The sequence below is a fragment of the Quercus lobata genome, chromosome 12 (assembly GCF_001633185.2).
Source record: "Quercus lobata isolate SW786 chromosome 12, ValleyOak3.0 Primary Assembly, whole genome shotgun sequence".
In the NCBI taxonomy this organism is placed as follows: Eukaryota; Viridiplantae; Streptophyta; class Magnoliopsida; order Fagales; family Fagaceae; genus Quercus; species Quercus lobata.
In genome coordinates, this window is record NC_044915.1 from 20897029 (window position 1) to 20919920 (window position 22892).

Below are 22892 nucleotides of genomic sequence, written 5' to 3' on the forward strand. Positions count from 1 at the left end.
AAGTATTTGTTTATTTGGAGCGAAAGATTTCAGATTTCAAAGATGAACTCGAGGACAAGTTTGTTTCAAGAGGAGGGGTCTGATGTAGGACACAATTTACTCTTTAATTATTGTAATTTATTATTTTTGGTATTTTTATGTAAAAAACATTATTTTAGGTTTGGATGATTTATTTCCTTGTTTTTAGTTGCATTTAATGCTTTTTAGGTCAAATTTTACTCCTAATATGGTTAGGTATCAATTAGGAGTTATTTTAGAATATATTTTCTTATTTGTCAAGTTTTATGGAGCCCTTAAATAGTTCTCTAAGTCTATAAACGTTTTTCATATATTATGGAATAAAATCAAAAAAGGTGAGGCTTTGCTCTTCTTTTGGTTCTTCAAGAACCCTGAACTTATCAGGGATTCTTCCTTGTGGCGTTCAAACTTTATACCTTTGGTTGGTGATTCAATTATAATCATTGGGTCAAGGTGTTATACTTATACCTTTGGTTCGCGTTTCGATTATAAACGTTGGTTCAGGGTTTCTATCAAAAATCTGAATTTTAGCTTTCTTGGGTAAGTATTTCAATATTTTTGTTGGGTCTCAAAGTGTGACCATTGAGGTTCGCATCATTTGGTATCAGAGCGCAGGTTCTAAAATCAGTTTTCTATCCCTTTATCTTGTGTTTCTTGTTATCATCCTATCTTGTTTCTTTTGTGTTCTTTATTCCTTGTTCTTATTTTGTAACGTGCACTAGGTCAAAATCTTGCAACAAGCTCAAAAAAAAAAAAAAAAAGTGGAAAAAAAAGAAGAGATAGTAATTATTGTGAACATTGTGGCAGATTGAATTGAGGTCAAATATGAGGATGAGTCCACAACTCACAATCCTCAAGTCTCAGTTGATTTGTTGAAGATGACTATACAATATGTTGATTTTCTTGGAGTAGAAAATTTTAATTGTATTATCAACCCTTTGTTGGTTGATGTTACAAATAAATTGAAAGTAGATGAGAAGAAATTTTATGCTACACTTTATGAAGGATTCAAGTTTTAGAACCGGATGAAGTTATTAAAGCATTCGAAGTATTTGTTTATTTGGAGCGGAAGATTTCAGATTTCAAAGATGAACTCGAGGACAAGTTTGTTTCAAGAGGAGGGGTCTGATGTAGGACACAATTTACTATTTAATTATTGTAATTTATTATTTTTGGTATTTTTATGTAAAAAACATTATTTTAGGTTTAGACGATTTATTTCCTTGTTTTTAGGTGCATTTAATGCTTTTTAGGTCAAATTTTATTCCTAATATGGTTAGGTATCAATTAGGAGTTATTTTAGAATATATTTTCATGTTTGTCAAGTTTTATGGAGCCCTTAAATAGTTCTCTAAGTCTGTAAGCGTTTTTCATATATTATGGAATAAAATCAAAAAAGGTGAGGTTTTGCTCTTCTTTTGGTTCATTAAAAACCTTGAACTTATCAGGGATTCTTCCTTGTGGCGTTCAAACATTATACCTTTGGTTCGTGATTTATTTATAATCATTGGGTCAAGGTGTTATACTTATACCATTGGTTCGCGTTTCGATTATAAACGTTGGGTTAGGATTTCTATCAAAAATCTGAATTTTAACATTCTTGGGCAAGTATTTTAATATTTTTGTTGGTTCTCAAAGTGTGTCAATTGAGGTTCGCATCATTTGGTATCAGAGCGCAGGTTCTAAAATCAGTTTTCTATCCCTTTATCTTGTGTTTCCTGTTATCATGCTATCTTGTTTCTTTTGTGTTCTTTATTCCTTGTTCTTATTTTGTGACGTGCACTAGGTCAAAATCGTGCACCAAGCTCAAAAAAAAAAAAAAAAAAAAAAAAAAAAAAAAAAGCGAAAAAAAAAGAAGAGATTGTAATTATTGTGAACATTGTGGCAGATTCAATTGAGGTCAAATATGAGGATGAGTCCACAACTCACAATTCTCAAGTCTCAGTTGATTTGTTGAAGATGACTATACAATATGTTGATTTTCTTGGATTAGAAAGTTTTAATTGTATTATCAACCCTTTCTTGATTGATGTTACAAATAAATTGAAAGTAGATGAGAAGAAATTTTATGCTACACTTTATGAAGGATTCAAGTTTCAGAACCGGATCAAGTTATTAAAGCATTTGAAGTAGTTGTTTATTTGGAACGGAAGATTTCAGATTTCAAAGATGAACTCGAGGACAAGTTTGTTTCAAGAGGAGGGGTCTGATGTAGGACACAATTTACTATTTAATTATTGTAATTTATTATTTTTGGTATTTTTAAGTAAAAAACGTTATTTTAGGTTTTGATGATTTATTTCCTTGTTTTTAGGTGCATTTAATGCTTTTTACGTCAAATTTTATTCCTAATATGGTTAGGTATCAATTAGGAGTTATTTTAGAATATATTTTCTTATTTGTCAAGTTTTATGGAGCCATTAAATAGTTCTCTAAGTCTGTAAACGTTTTTCATATAATATGGAATAAAATCAAAAAAATGTAAGGTTTTGCTCTTCTTTTGGTTCTTCAAGAACCCTGAACTTATCAGGGATTCTTCCTTGTGGCGTTCAAACTTTATACCTTTGGTTCGTGATTCAATTATAATCATTGGGTCAAGGTGTTATACTTATACCTTTGGTTCGCGTTTCGATTATAAACATTGGGTCAGAGTTTCTATAAAAATTCTGAATTTTAGCTTTCTTGGGCAAGTATTTCAATATTTTTGTTGGGTCTCAAAGTGTGTCGATTGAGGTTCGCATCATTTGGTATCAGAGCGCAGGTTCTAAAATCAGTTTTCTATCCCTTTATCTTGTGTTTCCTGTTATCATCCTATCTTGTTTCTTTTGTGTTCTTTATTCCTTGTTCTTATTTTGTGACGTGCACTAGGTCAAAATCGTGCACCAAGCTCAAAAAAAAAAAAAAATGTGGAAAAAAAAGAAGAGATTGTAATTATTGAGAACATTGTGGAAGATTCAATTGAGGTCAAATATGAGGATGAGTCCACAACTCACAATCCTCAAGTCTCAGTTGATTTGTTGAAGTTGACTATACAATTTGTTGATTTTCTTGGAGTAGAAAATTTTAATTGGATTATCAACCTTTTGTTGGTTGATGTTACAAATAAATTGAAAGTAGATGAGAAGAAATTTTATGCTACACTTTATGAAGGATTCAAGTTTCAGAACCGGATGAAGTTATTAAAGCATTCGAAGTATTTGTTTATTTGGAGCGGAAGATTTCAGATTTCAAAGATGAGCTCAAGGACGGGTTTGTTTCAAGAGGAGGGTTCTGATGTAGGACACAATTTACTATTTAATTATTGTAATTTATTATTTTTGGTATTTTTATGTAAAAAACGTTATTTTAGGTTTAGATGATTTATTTTCTTGTTTTTAGGTGCATTTAATGCTTTTTAGGTCAAATTTTATTCCTAATATGGTTTGGTATCAATTAGGAGTTATTTTAGAATATATTTTCTTGTTTGTCAAGTTTTATGGAGCCCTTAAATAGTTTTCTAAGTCTGTAAACGTTTTTCATATATTATGGAATAAAAATTAGAAAAGGTGAGGCTTTGCTCTTCTTTTGGTTCTTCAAGAACCCTGAACTTATCAGGGATTCTTCCTTGTGGCGTTCAAACTTTATACCTTTGGTTCGTGTTTCAATTATAATCATTGGGTCAAGGTGTTATACTTATACCTTTGGTTCGCGTTTCGATTATAAACGTTGGGTCAAGGTTTCTATCAAAAATCTGAATTTTAGCTTTCTTGGGCAAGTATTCCAATATTTTTGTTGGGTCTCAAAGCGTGTCTAGTGAGGTTCGCATCATTTGGTATTAGAGTGCAGGTTTTAAAATCAGTTTTCTATCCTTTTATCTTGTGTTTCCTGTTATCATCCTATCTTGTTTCTTTGTGTTCTTTATTCCTTGTTCTTATTTTGCGATTTGCTCTAGGTGAAAATCGTGCACAAAGCTCCAAAAAAAAAAAAAAAAAAAAAGTGAAAAAAAAGAAGAGATGGTAATTATTGAGAACATTGTGGAGGATTCAATTGAGGTCAAATATGAGGATGAGTCCACAACTCGCAATCCTCATGTCTTAGTTGATTTGTTGAAGATGACTATACAATATGTTGATTTTCTTGGAGTAGAAAATTTTAATTTTATTATCAACCCTTTGTTGATCGATGTTGCAAATAAATTGAAAGTAGATGAGAAGAAATTTTATGCTACACTTTATGATGGATTCAAGTTTCAGAATCGGATCAAGTTATGAAAGCATTCGAAGTATTTGTTTATTTGGAGTGGAAGATTTCAAATTTCAAAGATGAACTCGGTGACGAATTTGTTTCAAGAGGAGGGGTCTGATGTAAGACACAATTTACTATTTAATTATTGTAATTTATTATTTTTGGTATTTTTATGTAAAAAACGTTATTTTATGTTTAGGTGATTTATTTCCTTGTTTTTAGGTGCATTTAATACTTTTTAGGTCAAATTTTATTCCTGATATGGTTAGGTATCAATTAGGAGTTATTTTAGAATAGATTTTCTTGTCTGTCATGTTTTATGGAGCCCTTAAATAGTCCTCTAAGTCTATAAACGTTTTTCATAAATTATTGAATAAAAATCAGAAAAAAGGTGAGACTTTGCTATTCTTTTGGTTCTTCAAGAACTGTGAACTTATCAGGGATTCTTCCTTGTGGCGTTCAAACTTTATACCTTTGGTTCGTGATTCAATTATAATTATTTGGTTAAGGTGTTACACTTATACCTTTGGTTTGCGTTTCGATTATAAACGTTGGGTTAGGGTTTCTATCAAAAATCTGAATTTAGCTTTCTTGGGCAAGTATTCCAATATTTTTGTTGGGTCTCAAAGTTTGTCGATTGAGGTTCGCATCAGGGGTTAGTGGATCACACAGCAAAGATTAACCCTAATAAGAGTGTGCCTGTTCTAATACCAGTTGATAGGCCAAGAAAGTATTAACCCCTTGTGATGAATTAATTGATTAATTATCCAAGTTTATTAATTAATCAAATTAACATGCAAAATACATGGCAGTACAAGCAAATCATCAATTAAACTGAATGCAGTGGAAATTAAATTGACATTGTGATTTGTTTACGAATGGGAAAAACCTACACGGCAAAAAACCCCACTGGGTGATTTTAAGGTCATTACTCCCGAGAATCCACTATTATCAAAACAAGCGGTTACAGGTAAAGGAATCCCAGTACCTTATACCAACCTACTGTTGAACCCTTACCCCAATACCCAATTGGACTTATTTTGTAGTGACAATCTCTCATTTCAATGCACAGCTCCCAGTACGTGACTAACCAATTGCGTAGATTTCAGTACACGACTTAATCACCAACTTGAGAAGAATATTGGTTGCAAAGTTCTTCAATTTATCACACGATAAAGATCAAGAAGCTCATTGGTCACAAAACCCTATGGTTTTCAAACATAACAGATTCTTCAAGAGAAAGATGAACTAGGGAAAATTCTATCTCTTGTCTCAATTTGCATGAACAAGACTTTGCTTCACACTTGTATAACTTGTGTAACCTTTGAAGGCCCTCAAAATAATCCTTATATATGTTTAGGGTTGTGAGAAAAGAAAGTCTAAACACATACTCATGGATTGGATGAAAAACAGCTCTGAAAAAATGAGTTTCATAAACCTCGATAAATAGCCATCTATCGAGCTAGCTGTCAAGTCACGGGCTTTAGCAGCTTTTAAACCTCGATAGATGCTAGCTGTCGAGCTTTAAAAACCAGCACTTTCTCAATTGATTCTTGGACAGATTTGCATGGTTTTAACACTTGAACTTGAAACCTTGTTCCTTGAAGTATTAAACACATCCTAGATCTACCCAATTACAAGTAAAGTGCGTTTTGTCAAAAGATTAGTCAATTACATAAAATAGTGACATATATTCCTAACATTGAATCACATATATCCTAATAGGTAGAGTTAGATTGATGAGCCTGTAAATAATCAAATTTTTCTTAGAAGATTGCTTTTAGTCATCACTTTTTGGACGGTTGGTTGGAAGATTGGTAGATAAAACTAGGTTTAACTTAAGCACTAAGACTAAGAATCCATGCATGTTAATTTGCAGTCCAAATGTGGGGTCACTGGTTCCAAAAGAAAAATGCCCATTGGCCATCTAACCTATACACACGATCAATGTAGTATTCACCCAGCTCTTGCCACCTAAAAAGAGACTCACTCACGTACATGGCAATCTCAAGTCAGGTTGTGCATTGATGTCACAATGGATGGTCAAATATATAATTACAGACTTCAGTAAAGAAAATAGCAATGGTTTTACTTTTATAGAAATGTTTATATATATATATATATATATATATATATATAAAGAACTTCATATAATGAAAGAAAAGTATACTTTTTTTTGGTGTATAGAGCAAAAATTGAAAAGGAAAAAAAGAAAAGAAAAGAAAGAAGCTAACAAGAGCAAATTACTTTTCAATTATCAGGAGAAATTATATTTTATCACCCTAAACTATGCACTAGATTACATTTTGCACCCTAAATTATCCGACTGCACACTTTGCACCATAAACTATCACATTTATCACACTTTACATCCCGGTGTTATTTTTGCTGTTATATTTAACAGAATCTTGCTGCATGTGACAAGCATATGGTTTTTGCTTAGGTGGAATAAAGTTAAAAGATTGAAACACCCTTCTTCAAAATCAATTAGAACAAAACCCATCCTCTTCCTCAGATTCTGTTTTAAAATATTTAAATTTACATCTCTGATTCCATGGCAGAATTCATTCACAATACCCCATCACCTTCCCTGAATCATTGTTTGTTTAGTTTTCATCATTGGACAGACGATTCCAAATGCCTCCTTCTGACCCTCAAAACTAAGCCTAGATTGGAAAACTGAGCCACGGAATGTATTATTGATATATTGAAAAACTATACAGAACAAATCTTCAAAGATTGACATTAAACACCTCAAATGGAAGAATGAGCTATATTAATATAAAAAGTAAGAGAAATATTATGGTCAGTGTGGCTTCAAAAATAAGAAAAGAGCTCTTCCACTGATATGGGCCTGGACTATCATTCAGAGATTCCAACGCTAAGGATTTCTTTGCGTCAAGGTCCTTTTCAAACGCAAGCAACATATTAGAGGGAAATCTTTTTTTAGATGGTGGGTGTGTGAGACAGAGGCAAAGGTTCTAGTGATGAAAACAAAACAAACAATGATTCGGGAAGGTGGATGGGGGACTCTGAATAAATTCTGCCATGGAATCAGAGAGGTAAATTTAAATATTTTGAAACTGAATCTGGGGAAGAGGATGAGTTTTGTTTTAATTGATTTTGAACAAATGTTTCAATCTTTTAACTATGTTCCACCTAAACGAAAAGCATGTGCTTGTCACATGTAGCAAGATTCTGTTAAATATAACAGCAAAAATAACACCGGGGTGCAAAGTGTGATAAGTGTGATAGTTTAGAGTGTAAAGTGTGCAGTCGGATAGTTTAGGGTGCAAAGTGTAATCTAGTGCATAGTTTAGGATGGTAAAGTGTAATTTCCCCCAGTTATCACTACCTCTGTTACCATAAATCAACATTATAGTTTCCCATCATATAATAGGCATTTTATGTATGAATTTTGCTTCTTACTTTTATCATATCCAAACTAGAATAAATAACATTCAATCATACAACTATAATATATAAAAGGTAGAAGATCCAATAGGATTATGGAGTCATAAATTTTTGAGACAAGCCTCACAATTCAAAAAAAAAAAGAAAAAGAAAAAAAACCAAGGATAAATTCAAACCCTTAACAAGGAACTAAAATAAGAACCAAGGTTAACAACAAAGTACATAAAAGCCAAAGTTAAACTAACTAGTCTAGAGTCCTAACCTTCGAGATTAGCAAATCTAAATCATGGCATTCTTGTTCTTCATAACTAATTGCCTGATATCCTATAACTCATTCACTTGAAAGCTAGGATTGTTCAAGACTGTGTTATCCAACATCCCAGGCATGATATTGTAGTTAGACGTATCATTCAGTGGAGCATATGGAACAATATTATTAGAAGAAACTGTACTGAACTTCACCTGAGCAGAGGATGCCCTGTATAGGAACCCAAAATCCGGAATATAAAACCTGCAAGTGTTATGAACTTCACTTGAGTCCTTTTCTTAGACTAGGATTCCTAATAACCAAATAGAAAAAGGAATCAAAACATAAACTAAATCTCATAGTTCATATTTAAATAGGATACTAGCACAAAAAACCTCACTCTTGCTTGGATTTACTGCACCGCCAAAGATAAGTAATACAAACCATGATCCAATGCACAAATTTGGTAGGGAAGCCAGCTAATAGCAGACACGTAAGAATAAACTTAAGCCTATAGAATCATAGGCTTTCCTCAAATCAGCCTTGATGGCACATCTGGCTATACCATTGTGCCTATTATAGACCATTGTTCCTATTATACCATCTGTGTTCCTCTTGAGATCTTCATGTTGTGTGAGTCTAAGCTAAATCTATCACTTTCTCTTTGGTTGAGACTTTGTTTTATAAATATACTGAGCTTATAAACTTTTTCCTTTTCTTACTGGTTTTACTTTGGAATTTTTTGTGTGTGCCTAATTCACACTCAGCTCATGCAGAAAAAAAAAAAAGCAATTGAATTTGAAAATTTTATTAATTTTTCAAAAGTTATTGTGCTTATTTTATCATCTTATTATCTCATCATGTATGTGTGATGTTTAAGTCTTGGAGCCTATTTGTTGTCTTCTGTTCAAAACTTTAGTATTTGGGGGAGAATCCGATCAGTTACTGTGAGCAGATAGAAATGTATATATATATATTTTTAAAATGTATGAATTTTTCTTTTTAGTTGTTTAATGTTTATATCACTTTCAATGTCACCTACAATTAGCTATTGTTTAATCATCTTAAATACTAGTAATTTTCTTGAGGAAAGCAAATGGGACTAAAGGAGCCCAGAGAAGGAAGTAGCAAACCCATGGGCATTATGTGATGTAGAAAAGTAAGAATGGGCCACGACAGGCCCAAAGTAAGAAAGTAAGGGGTTGATGGAAGGCTCATGAACCCCAAGGATGAAGGATGTGGTAATTGGCTTAGAGAAGCCCAAAAGAGTTAGTAAAAGCCTATGAGAATACAGAGTTAGAAAATGAGCCAAGGATGCCCAAGGAGAAAGAAATGGGCCAAAGGAGGGCAATGGGTCAAGAAAGCCCAAAATAGCATGAGTATAAACCCAATGACCATACTGGGTCATTGTAACCAATTGAGAGAAGAGTATACAATAGGCCCGAAAGAGGCCCAACGAGTATGGATCAAATAGCGCCGCAGTAGGAATAACAAAATGGCATGACAGGAATACTAGCAAGCCAACGGAAGGAGCAAATAGTGTGCTAAAAGGGAGAAAGGCCCAGCCCTTGGGGGAGGCAAACCATAAAGAATGGAGGATCAGAAAATAGTTCTCGCCACAAGAGGCCAAGAATGAACGGCAGAATGTGTAGACGAACCTCCAGTCCATGGCAAACACATAAGCAGCAGACAAACTTTGGACATACACGGAAGTGGAGCACGCACAGGGCTTAGGCACCACCAACATGTACCCAGCCAATATAGGAGTGGTGGGTTATGGGTTAGAGGTAAGAGAGGGTATGGTTTGGCGATGGGGAGAAGGGAAAGCCTATTCTAGGGTTCCCGCTCAAACTCTTTTAGGGAAAATGTCCTGCTGGGATGACATACCACCCAAAAGAGGGAAGGATGAGTTGGAACCACTAGGTGTATGCCATGAGGGATAGTAAGAGATAATACCTACACTGTGGTAGATAAGAAGGCCACGATGAATAAGCAAACAAAAACAGTTTTCTTTGTTTGGTAATGGGAAGTGACACAGCCAGCACAAGTGGTGGTGGCTAGGCTGCTGACAAACCAGTGGATGGTTGGGAAGGACACCCAAATCTAGACAAAAGTAGTTAAGAGCTAAAATGGTAAAAACCAGTCATGGCAGGCAGTATATAAAGGGCCCACGTTGTGCACAATATTATCATCGCAACAGTAGTAACCACTAGGAGAGAATTACAGCACCACCATCACACTACATGAGTAAGCACTAAGAAAGAAAGAAAAGAGTGGGAAAGAATTAAAGTAACAAAATAGAGAAAAAAGAAGAAGAGGATCAGGATTAGAAATAGAGAGTGTGGAATGGCAGACATGCACCAATAGTCCAATCCCTTCTCTCCCTCTAAAAGCCTACCCTCTATTGGGGATAAAGGATTCGCTTAGGGCATAAGCCATTCAGGCTCGTTCCCTCAAAGTGGATAATTTCTACAGTAGGATCCTCCTACGAGGTTACCCACGTTGAGGAAGTGGTTCCCTCCTTGGTATTATTCCTGTGACACAACTGAACACGGCAGACTAACCTATTCCTTCTTTGATTTCATTACTTATCGTTATTATTTCCTTTCTTGTCTCTTGCAATTTCACTTATAATGTGTTCCTCATTGCTATACCGTTCTTCTTCTTATTTTGATTTAGGATCCCTTATTTGTTTTGCTTGGCAGTAAGCACATCTCTTTTATAATTGTTTTATTATATTTATCTGTCGTAACTTTTGCAATAGTTTCATTTCGTCTGACAGCAAGTGTGTTGTTTTTATTATTGTCCCATTGTATCTGTTTGCCATAACTATTTGTAGCAGTTTTGCTTGCCATGGGCATGTGACCAAAGTTTCAACAAAAAGAGGCATAGTTTGTGCATAAGTCAGACTAAGGTGAGTTGCAATTGGACCGGTCTTGACTCTCCTACCTAGAACACTTGGGCCACAGTGTAGCAGAAGGTAGGCTAGCCCAAAGGTGCAAAAAGGCCCACCATAGTGAGGTAGAGTAAAATTATTTTATAAAATCTTAAATTGATTAAGAAACTATACCATTGCATGATTTACTATTGTATGACATCAATTTGTGTTACAATTTGATGAAGAAGCCATTGCTTGAACATGCAATGGTTTACAAAAAATAACTCAAAAATTCAAATATTAAAACTTCTGAAAGACCAAAAAATATTAAAGAATCAGATGATTCATTGTTTAGAAATTATTTAAACAAAACAAAATATATATGACTAAACAATAGAGAAATATAAGAGAAAGATAAGTCACATTCAAAAGAATAATTTATGACTATAACTATTGAAAGGAATCAAAAGATTCAGAGTTTACAAATTATTGATAAAATATACATATATATGTGACTACACAAATTCAGATGTTAAAACTTTCAAAATGCCAAAAAAGATTATAATTAAAGAATAATTTATTGAAACAATTTAAAAAATATATGACTATTCAAAAGATAAATATAAGAAAAAGAAAAAAGTACACAAACCCATAAAGCAATAAGTTTTAAATTTTAACGAGTCTAAACTTTAAACGAACCTTATCAGGATGTGGCCCACACTAAAATATGTTGAGTAGGAGCCTACATTGAAATAATGAAAGCCATATCTCATCTTAATATATTGTATATAAGCTTTCTACCTAAGAAATTAATATACTTTCATATCATGAGGTAAAGCAAAGACACACGCAATAGCAACAACCTTAAATTTCAATTATTGCAAGCTTTTTTATCTTGTAAAAAATGATTAAAGAGAGTTTGATGGTTTATGTACGAAAATTACTTTTTAAAAAAATACATGAAAAACCATAAAATAATTTTTATTTTTTATTTTTAACAAAGTAGAGGAGAAGAAAATAACAGAAGAAGATCTCATACCTCTACTCGGCTTTAAAAAAATATATTGGCGTTTGCACTGCTTTTATAGTGTTTATGATTAAACTCGCAAATTTGGAGATAAATTATCAACGTTTAAGTTTGAGTTTAAGTTGGACTTGTTAGAGAGATAGAGTTTTACTCCTTATTAAGTTTGGACTAAACAAAAATAATTTTGTTTTAAAAAAATGATAATGATAAGTTTGAGTTTAAGTTGGACTTGTTAGAGAGATAGAGTTTCACTTCTTGTTAAGTTTGGACTAAACAAAAATAATTTTATTTTAAAAAAGTGATCATGATGTGGCAAGCTTTGGAGAGGTTAATAAAAAGTCAAAGGCAAAAATGATAATGAAGAGTTTGAGTTTAATTTTAAGTTGAACTTGTTAGAGAGATAGAATTTCACTCATTATTAAGTTTGGACTAAACAAAAATAATTTTATTTTAAAAAAATGATAATGATGTGACAAACTTTAGAGAGGTCAATAAAAAGACAAAGGTTTCGGTTATATATATAGATTATGCAAAAGAAATTATAATTAGAGAAAGATCATAACCAACCTCACATATATAGTTATACATATGCCCTCCATAGGGGTATCTGGGTGGTGAATTTATTGGTCTGAGGCATGGTGTAAACTCGAAGGTCTTGAGTTCAATTCATCCGACTTTCGGTAGATAAAGTTTCTGAAGTATCTCAGGAAGTTGAATGGTGACAAATGTTTGTTAAAGGAATCTAAATGATTAGCAAGACTATAATTAGAGTGTTTGACAGGCTCTTAGAATATTGTTTGAGGACCACCATAAATATTATAGCCTTAACAACCAACAATCAGATTACATGATAGAGAGGAAAAACATATATCTAGCCAACTACTTTTTTTGTTTTTGTTTTTTTTCATTACAACAAATCTTCAATGGTTAGACTCATGCATTAAAGGGAAACAAAGGGCCCATTTTGAGACCTATTCATGGTTTGTACCCTATTCATATGCTTCAATGGATTATTATATCCATTCACAACAGCAACATTGCACTAATTGCAGTTTTTGCGCTTCTCCATTACCCTTAAAAATATTATTAAGGCCTGCTCCAAGGTCCTATGATATCAAGCAAGAATACATTTTTTTTGCATCATGAGTAGACAACTTCCACTTGAAATTGAAATTTACCACACATCCTAGTACTATCAATTTCATTAATCTAATAAAGCAAGAACTGTACCAATTAACCAAACAAAGAGAACATCGACAAAATAAACGTATGTTTATTACAAAAGACAAAAGCATGAGAGCAATGGTCCAGGAAAGCCCAAGGCCCCCACCAAAGACTTCGTCATTGATTCTATTGGACCAATAGAACTCGATCTTGTGCTTCAAAAAAGACAAAGAAAACATCTGAGAAAGTGGAAGACCAGCCCACATTCACAAGCCGAAGCCATGTTGCCCATTTTCCTTCTCATTCTAATTCCTTTACTTTCCCTATTCTTCTTCTTCTTCCTCACCACCTCCAAATCCAACTTCAAAGCTCCCAAATCCTACCCTCTAGTGGGTTCATTCTTCGCCATCCTCGCCAACCGAGATCGCCAGCTCCAATGGTTCTAAGAGATCCCCCTAGATTCACCTTCCGCCACCTTCGTTCTCCGCCGCTCCTACTCTAACCGCCAAGTCTTCTCCGCCAACCCTGCCGTGGTGCAACACATCCTCAAGTCCAACTTCCAGAACTATGAAAAAGGCGAGACTTTTCGTTCAAGACTCACAGACTTTCTCGGCCATGGAATCTTCAACATCGACGATGAGTCCTGGAAGTTCCAAAGACAAGTCGCTAGCCACGAATTCAGCACCAAATCTCTCCGCAAGTTCGTTGAAACCGTTGAGGACACTGAGCTCTCTGACCGCTTAATCCCCATTCTCTCCTCAGCTGCCAAAAATGGAACTGTCCTAGATTTCCAAAACATTCTTCAAAGGTTTGCTTTTGATAATATATGTAAGATCGCTTTTGGGTCCGACCCGGTTTACTTGTCGCCCTCTCTTCCATAAGCCAAGTTCGCCTTAGCCTTTGAAGACAGTGTTCGAATCAGCTACGGGAGCGAGGCTCACTGCTTCAATCCCACTCATTTGGAAAATCAAGAAGTTTTTCAATATTGGGTCAGAAAAGAGTCACAAAATGGCTGTCTCAGAAGTAAAAGAGTACGCCATGAACATAGTAAAAGAAAAGAAGCAAAAGCTAGAGCAGCTGGGAGAGAAAGAGAGCCTCGATGATGACCTTTTGTCCAGGTTCTTGAGCTCTGGCCATGTGGACGAGAAGTTCGTGACCGACATTGTGATCAGCTTTCCAATCGATGGGCCTGACACTACATCAGCGGCTTTTTAACATGGTATTTCTGGCTTCTCTCTCAGCACCCAGAAGTCCAATCCAATGTTGTGAAGGAAATCAAGGAACATTCCGAAGAGCCTGCTTATGAAGAAGTGAAAGACCTGGTGTACATTCACGCCTCTTTATGTGAATGCATGCGGCTGTACCCACCAGTCCCGTTGGACACGAAAGAGGCTCTGAACGACGACGTGTTGCCCGGAGGGATGGTGGTGAAGAAGGGGATGAGAGTTTCTTACTTTCCATACGCGATGGGGAGGTTGGAGTCGCTGTGGGGATCAGACTGGGCCGAGTTCAAGCCCGAGAGGTGGCTGCAGAAGGAGGAGAATTCCAAGTCATGGAGGTTTGTGCAGAGGGACTCGTACCATTACCCGGTGTTCCAAGCGGGTCCTAGAATTTGTTTGGGGAAGGAGATGGCTTTCTTGCAGATGAAGAGAGTGGTGGCTGGGGTTTTAAGGTGGTGCCAGCGTTTGAACGAGAAGTTGTGGAACCAGAGTATAATATTTCCTACTTGACTGCCAAGATGAAAGGTGGGTTTCCTGTGAAGATTGTGGAGAGGGGTCAAGATGAGAATTGAGTGAACTCTTCCTACTCCTACTACTTACTTTCTGTGATTGAAGTTAATAAATTTGGATGATGATGTGAAGTGTGCAATTTTATTTCCGTAAGTTATGATCAGATATTTGATTTATGTTAAGTAATTTTCAGTGTTATAGATTAATAGTCACCTCCCTTCCTTACTTCCTGTGTTCTTTCCAATTCTTTAAATACTCTACGTCTCTACCCAAAACACCATACTGGTCAAAATTCAACAAGTTTGTCACTAGTTAATAATCCATCTAACTCAAGTATGATTTAATTCCACTCTTCTAAACAATTTTATAATATATATATATATATATATATATATATATATTTTATATCTGTCCAAAGGTCAAACAAAGATGTCTTAGATATTAAAACCACAGTACACAAAAGTTTTCACTGTAACAATTAATCATGCCCTATAGTCTTTTGTGAATCACTTGCTGATACATCTAGTGCAACACAAACTTGCACCTCATCATGTCCTATTAGCTAAAAGTAATTTTCTAAATTGGGTTTTCTACATTCATATAATTAATGATATGAGTGAAAGATAATTATGAAAGTTTCTTTTTCTTGTTACATTACTAGAAATTAGATGATGGTATTCAATTCTTCATATGTGGTTTAGTAAATCATCTAAAAAAGGTGTTGTACTTGAAATGTATAAGGATGAATTAGCCGTGTTGTTCTCAGTCTTCCGGACACATACAAGGACTAAATTGCATTTGCTTTGTGGATGCAATAGAAACATTTTACTGTAGGCATTAGGGAACTTCAATCATTAGATGATAATTGTGATGCGCTACAAAATAGGATGTCAGTACTCCACAACAAATGCTGTAACGTTTCCGAGAATCATAGAAGTTCATTGAGAAAGACACTTTATCAAGGAAAAAGAAAAATTGTTACAATTTTTCAAGCAAGGATATTTTAACAAATAGATATTATACGCTTCTAAGAACTATATATCAGTAACTACATTTAGATTATATGCTTCTGATCGAGCCCATATCAGTAACTACATTTAGGAAGAGCAAGACCAAATTTGGTCCAAGTACTATATTTCAGTAATAGTATAATACCTTAGTGGAAAATATATAAGCATAACCACATATCTAGTTACAATTTAAATTTTATTAAAAATTAAAATGAAATTCACAATCAATGTCATTACTTCCAGAACACAGAAGTTCTGATCCTAAACAAACTACTGTGGCTATTCAAGACCTAAAGATGTGTTAACTAAAAGAATCATGTGATGCCCTTTGCAAAAGTGCATGCCAATCACAAAAACCTGAAAGCTATGCACTGCAAATGTTAGTACTGGCTAGGAGTAGTTTGAGAATATGTGAATTCACTTTTCACAGTTGAACACCAAACACACTTCACAGCAATCGTCTTGCTACCTTGCAATTGCTTCTTGTCTCCCCCGATTTGTCGATGAGGATCTGTTTACCGCGGCACTCCGAGGAACAAAATGCTTGCAAATTACTGCATTGCATCATCAAGTAAAGTCTAAGAATAGAGTGTAATAAAATTAATTTTACTTAAAAGGAATCAGAAAAATACATTTGACCCAAAAAAAAAAAAAATAGTATCACAATTATTTCCACAACTTGTTCATTTAGCGACTTGTGAATGGTGGAATTGTAGACCTACATGGATCTACTATTGTAGGCAAGTTGTAGCCAAAATTGTGGAACTACAAATTTGGGAGGACAAAAATAAAGATAAATGGAAAAAATATCCAACCAATCAAATTGTACCACATCATATAATCAAACAATTATGAAAAAAAAAACTAATTTGGATTTAATTTTTTGTTATTTTCTTAACAAATATAAACAGAGAAAAAATAAAAATAATTTGATTCTAGATGTGTATTTTAATGATTTTGATCACGAGTTAAAAAAAAAAAAAAAGATTTTGATCACTGTTTTTCTTTTAAAAACTTAAAATAGACATAAAATTAAAATATGCTAAGAAATATATAAAATATAGCATATATATATATAGAGTTGGGTTTAAGTTACACCTGGTGCAATGTTATACCACTCAATATTTTTTAATTGAATGCGAATATTGACAAATTCACCGTTAGATTACATTATCTTCGTATATTCTTCATGCTTGCAGAATTTCGAGGTGATCAAAGATTAATAGTCATGTCATCAATTAATTGTTAAAATTCAAATTTTTATAATTTAAAATAATGCATAAAAGATGAGTTTATAGATCAAATGGTAAATAACATTCAATTGATATGAAAATTGACATGCATGTTAAGAACATGTAGAACATGTAATTCAACGGTTGGATTTTCAAAATATTAATTCAATAATAAGTTATTGAGTGGTGTAACATTACTTAGAGTTACACCAGGTGTAACTTGAAGGTTGAACCCAACCTATATATATATATATATATATATAAATTAATTGTGAGTTGTGACTTAATTTTTCAAGAATTGTCATGTCCAATTTCTATGTAAATTACAAGACACTTTTAGCTAAATTTTAAGAAGAAAGAATTTGCAATAAAATTGGCAGAAAAAGAAAATATTGAATTTAATTTTCCATTATAATTTGCTATAACATTGGCTAAAAATATCAAACAATGACAACAACAACAAAAAGAAGACTAATTCGACTATAATTTTCAATTTTTATCTCAACAAATAAATAAAACCAAAAAGAACTTTCTTTTCTTTAGTTTTCTTTATTTTCTCAGTGGCCAAACAAGGACAAAGAAAAGGAAATATAGGATGCAAGACATACCCGTACATGTACACGTCATTGTCACTGATCCACTTTTTGCAAAGGTGGCATCTTTCCAAGAAATTCCCAAGCTGTGGTTGAGAGCTCTCCATTTTCACCAGAGCATCACCACTCGTCGGAGCCATACATGGCCAAAACATCATCGGCGCCACTGGTACTGGCATCGCATAAACTGCATTCATCGGAACCATACCAGGATTGCACCAGAAGTCCGTAGTCGGCACCGGAGGCAAGACCTGGTTGAACATGAAGCTGTTGTTGTTGCCATCGCTCGAGGAGGAGGAGCTAGCAATTCGCGTGCATTTTGCTGACATCTTGATGAGAAAAGAATAGCAAGGTTTTAGTGAGAGAAAGTTAGGGTTTTAGAGAGAGAGAGAGAGAGGAAGGGTTTCAGAGAGACTGAGAGTGAGAGAGAGATAGGTCATGCGTAACTTGTGGAGGTTAAACGTTAGCTTTATATATATATAGGCTACTGTGGTCCCAGCAAAATAGCGTTTCTTTTTACTTTTACTACTAAAATGGGAATCGAATTGTGTATTCCAAAATTTCCTCATTAGTATTTTTTTTTTTTTTTTTAAAAGTAATGAATGTTTTAATGTAGGATGTCTGCTCTTAATGATAACTTTTTATCATTAAATCAAAATATTAATCGATTTTTGGTATATGCCGAGATTAAACCCCAAATTTTTTATTTAACAATCACCAATTTTACCAATTAATCTAACTAAAACTCACTAGTTGATAATTAGAAATTGTGGAATTCTTTTTCCTTTTGGGGTTGTGATGCGATGTGAATTGTAATTCAAGGAATTTAGGGGGACTATTAGATCCCACAAAATCTTCCATGATTTTTTTTTAACAATTTATATAATTAGGTGAAATAATTATGTGTTGGGACTTACAAAAATATATGGTAAGAATTAAATCAGCAGCAAGTATAAAAGATTAATGGTGTGTTATCAAACTCCCATGATTTGACACTTCAAAAAAAAAAAAAAAAAAACTCCCATGATTTGAGAGTCTGTGTTCTGTTACACCCAACTTGCACACACTAGATAAGATTTTTTTTTTTGTTGCTAAATCATTAGATAAGAAATCAACATGGTTTTAATAATACCAACTCATAGTTAAAAAAAGAAAAGAAAAAAGAATCAACTTATTATAGTTTTTGTACTTCATGACATTTAATTTCAATGTGTTTAGTATGCTTATAAAAGATAGTAATAGCAAGACCATGAAGTGTTGTCGGGTTGAATGCCCAAATCAAAATGCATGGATTGAAGCCTACCAATTCACTGGTTGTTGTTGCCTTTGCCTTATATTTGAATTTTATAGAACATTTTGACAATGTTATGCATTGTAATTTGCTTCTTTGTGCTCCATTTAATATGATTATTCGAATGTACAATGAATGACGGAACTACATTGCGACTACGAGGGGTCATGACCATTCGAATGTACAATGAATGACGGAACTACATTGCGACTACGAGGGGTCATGACCCACTGGAATTTTGAAGTTTTTTAATAATTTAAATTAATATATAAAATTGGAAAGTCTTGGGATCAAAAAGTTTTTACTTAGCCCTCCAAATTAAAAATTGTAGCACTCACATTGAAAATTGATCCCAGAATACCTAAAAAATTAAGGTTTTATTTGATTGTTTGGTAAGGAAGATGGATAAGTGGAAACATGAAATAGAAAAGAGGAAGCAGTGCACAGCTAGAGGGACAAAGCTAGTCTTGTTGCTTCAATTTCCCTTTTCCCCCCTCAAATGGAAAACATCTAGAACCACCAATTTTCTCTCCTATTTTTCACTGTAAACTAAATAATGAAAAGACATCTTTCCTCTTTACTTCTCCTTCTCATATTTTTCATTCAATTATTTTTCACCCAACCAAACCCACTATAAAAGGATCAACAGTCAACAAACTCAAATATGTCGCCAGTGGCTCCCAAAATACACACACACACACACACAAACTCCTTTTATTTTTATTTTTTTTTTTAAAATCAAAACAAAACAATTCCCTTCTTAAAATATTAAAAAAAAAAAAAAAAAAAATCTAAAACTTAGAAACTAGGAAAATGACTTATACGTTATAGTTGTTTTATTTGGCATTACACTTTGGTTGTTTCTATTTTTGCCTAAAGTTAAAAATTTGTCTTTTCGGGATTTGAATAAATCACCAGTTTAGTGAAAACGTATTGAAAATTAGTTATTAAAATAGTTAGCATTACACTCTAGTAGAAAAATCTCTGATGGTTGAATAAGAGATCTAGAATTCAATTTCCGTTTACACTAAAAACCGATTCGTGTCTTGGTCTGATAATAAAAAGCTATATCATTAGAAGCGAATGCCATAAGTTGAAACTCAAAAAAAAAAAAAAAAACATTTTAAATATGAATTTAGTTATACTTGCACATAAGAAAGAAAACTCGAAAGGCCAAATTAAACCTCAAAAAATACCTGCACATAAGAAATGGTTTTTACAGGATTAAGCTTGCGCACTTTGAACTGCAGGGTCTTGTCTCTACCTTCAGCCCTTCTCTTATTGATCCCAACAGTAGGCAGCTCAGTTGTTGTTTCCATTGGAACCACTTTTTGTTGGTCTCTGCTGCTTAATTAGAGTAATCTGGTGTTTTCTAGTACTGGTGTTTCTGCCTTTTTTTGTGTGTGTGTGTGTGTGTAGCTTCAAACATTTATTAACTTGAATTTTTATTTTGTGTTAGCTTCAGCTTCTTCTTTCGTGAAACAGAGATTACACTATTATCTTTATGTATGTTGTTGCTTATTGTTGGGCTGTGTTTTATATAGAGAAGACTCATACCTCAATTTTGTTTTAAATTTTAGGCAAAGCTTGAGTTCAGTGTTTAGTAGCACTAAATCGTGTAATAGCACTAAACTTGTCACAATAGTGACATATGTCCATTTTTAATCACGTGTTATCACCTCAAAAGGTCCAATACACTGGAGACGATGCACTTAAGTTGAGTCCTTATTTAAAAAAGAATTTAAATTAAAAACAAGTAACAGCCCCCTTGGCAACTTAAGTGGCATAAAAATTTATCACCATTAATCATATCAACATTTATTACTATTTTAATACAATTCCAACCATTCCAAAAAGTTAGGACCTAGACTGACATATTTAAAACATTAAAAACCAAATTTACACACTATAAATTATGTTTAAATTTTATTCTATATTTAAACTCTTAATTAATTAGAATCTTACGTCATACAATTACTTAGAATCTTATGTCATATTTTCTTTAATTGATAGTCATAATTTCATATTTTCTGTAATTAATATATTTTCTTTAATTAATAGTTTCTTTAATTGATAGTCATATTTTCTTTAATTGGTAGTTTCTTTAATAGATAAAATAAATAATTCTCTATACAAACACTCATAATAAATATCTATTAATAATTATTATAATAATATATTTAATAATTACATTTTAAAACACATCATATTAAATACCTATTAATAAATGTCATAATTATCAAATTCATATTTAGTATTTCATACACAGATTCAATCATCAAAATAAATTTGCATTAATAACTATTATAATTTTCAAATAGGCCAAAATGTAAAACTCACTTTCTAAGTTTCATCATTTTTTTTTTTTCATTTCAGTCCTATAAATTTGGGTTTTGTCATTTCAGTCCTCTAAGTTTCATTCTTTCCCAATTAAGTGTCTGTTTGGTATGATTAATTTTTTCAATTTATTTTACTATTTAATTTATTTTTGCTCGTATTCATGGGTCCCATTATACTATTTTAGTTAATTTTTACTTTTATCTACACTACTTTCAACAAAAAAATTTTAGTTTCAGCAAAATAAGCAGATTAAAAACAGACCCTAAGTCGTTCGTTAATATGTTATTAATATCTGCCGTTAACATATATATATATATATATATATTTTAATTTTAGAAAAAATGTTAAGTAAAAAAAAAAAACAAGAAAGCCATTTAGAGGATCGTTCCCTCCCACACGTAAACGTTCCCCCAACATGAGTAATAAATACTTTGGGTAAGCTCAGATCAAATCGATACCCATTAAAAAAAGATAAGATTAAAAAAAAAAAAAAAAAAACAAGAAAGCTATTTAGAGGGACATTCCCTTCCACACGTGAACGTTCCCCCAACCTGAGTAATCAATACTTAGTAAACTCAGATCAAATCGGTACCCATTAAAAAAAGAAAATAGAAAAAAAAGAAAAAAAAAAAAAAAGAAGAGACAACCCATTTAGGTTCATTTCATGTTTATACATTTCTAAACAGAATTCAGCAAAATAGTGGATTGGATCAATGACTCGCCGAGTTGACTCATAATTTTGAAGGTTAATGATTTACCAGTGTAGCACAGCTACTCATGGAAAATAGGATTCAAATCTGTAACCATTAATGCAAATGAGAAACTGAACAAACCCCTTTTTGGGAAATTTAATTTCTCCCTCAAATTCCATAAATATTTGTTAAAAAGTGAAGTCCAAACTAGACTCAGCGAGTCAACTCGTCCCCAGAAGAAGAAAATAACTATAAAAAGCTAAAGCAAGTCCACACCTTTTGGCAAATAGTGAGGAGGCACTTTCCATGAGAGTCCATGAGAATGATTTCACATTTGTCAACTCTCTCTCTCTCTCTCAGAGATCAGGGTGGGGTTTCATTTTTGTCATTCAGGTCTGGAAGGGAACGATACTCTAATTGGCTTCCTATTTTGCTAAAAAAAAAAAATTGCCTTTCTACTTTTTTTTAATTAACATTTTTTCTAAAATTAAAAAATAAATATAAAAGTAAAAAATAAATAAATTAATTAATTAATTAACGACAGTATATTAACAAAACAGTAACGAAAATCTTAATTGAAATGAAATAAAAGTTAGAGAATTGAAATCACAAAACTTAAACTTATAAAACTGAAATAAAAAATTATAAAACTTAAAAGATGTTTTTTACATTTTGACCTTTCAAATAATATAGAATCATATTAAACTTTGTTGTGCATTGTTAAAATCGTAGTATTTAATATTTTATACAAAATACAATCATCATCAAAATAAATGAGTATTAATAACTATTATAATTTTCAAATAATATAAAATCATGTGTATTAATAGCCATTATAATTTTCAAATAATATAGAATCATAGTAAACTTCCTTATTTATTTATTTATTTTTAGAAGATAGTAAACTCCCTTGTTCATTGCAAGAGTTGCTGACTCATGTTTGGGGGAGAGACTAAAATTTTAAAATACCTTAACCTAGACAGGGACGAGGAATATATATAATACAATTTGGATAGAAGCATCCGTGTCTTT

The 22892-nt window shown here is 32.9% G+C and overlaps 1 protein-coding gene and 1 pseudogene across 2 annotated transcripts; one reads left to right on the forward strand and one right to left on the reverse strand.

The window, feature by feature from the left end:
• Positions 1-13192: 13192 nt before the first annotated feature.
• On the forward strand, positions 13193-14770 carry LOC115972566 (annotated as a pseudogene).
• A 1145-nt stretch (positions 14771-15915) lies between these two features.
• Positions 15916-17972, reverse strand: LOC115969904. 2 transcript variants are annotated; one of them, XM_031089540.1, is made up of 2 exons: positions 17559-17972; positions 15916-16266 (listed from the first exon to the last, which is right to left on the reverse strand). In XM_031089540.1, the coding sequence occupies exons 1-2, from the start codon at positions 17864-17866 to the stop codon at positions 16161-16163; spliced, it is 414 nt and encodes a 137-aa protein (XP_030945400.1). In that variant the 5' UTR covers positions 17867-17972; the 3' UTR covers positions 15916-16160. The 2 variants fall into 2 exon arrangements, with proteins under 2 accessions (XP_030945400.1, XP_030945399.1); XM_031089539.1 differs by having other exon boundaries at positions 17553-17972.
• Positions 17973-22892: the final 4920 nt, after the last annotated feature.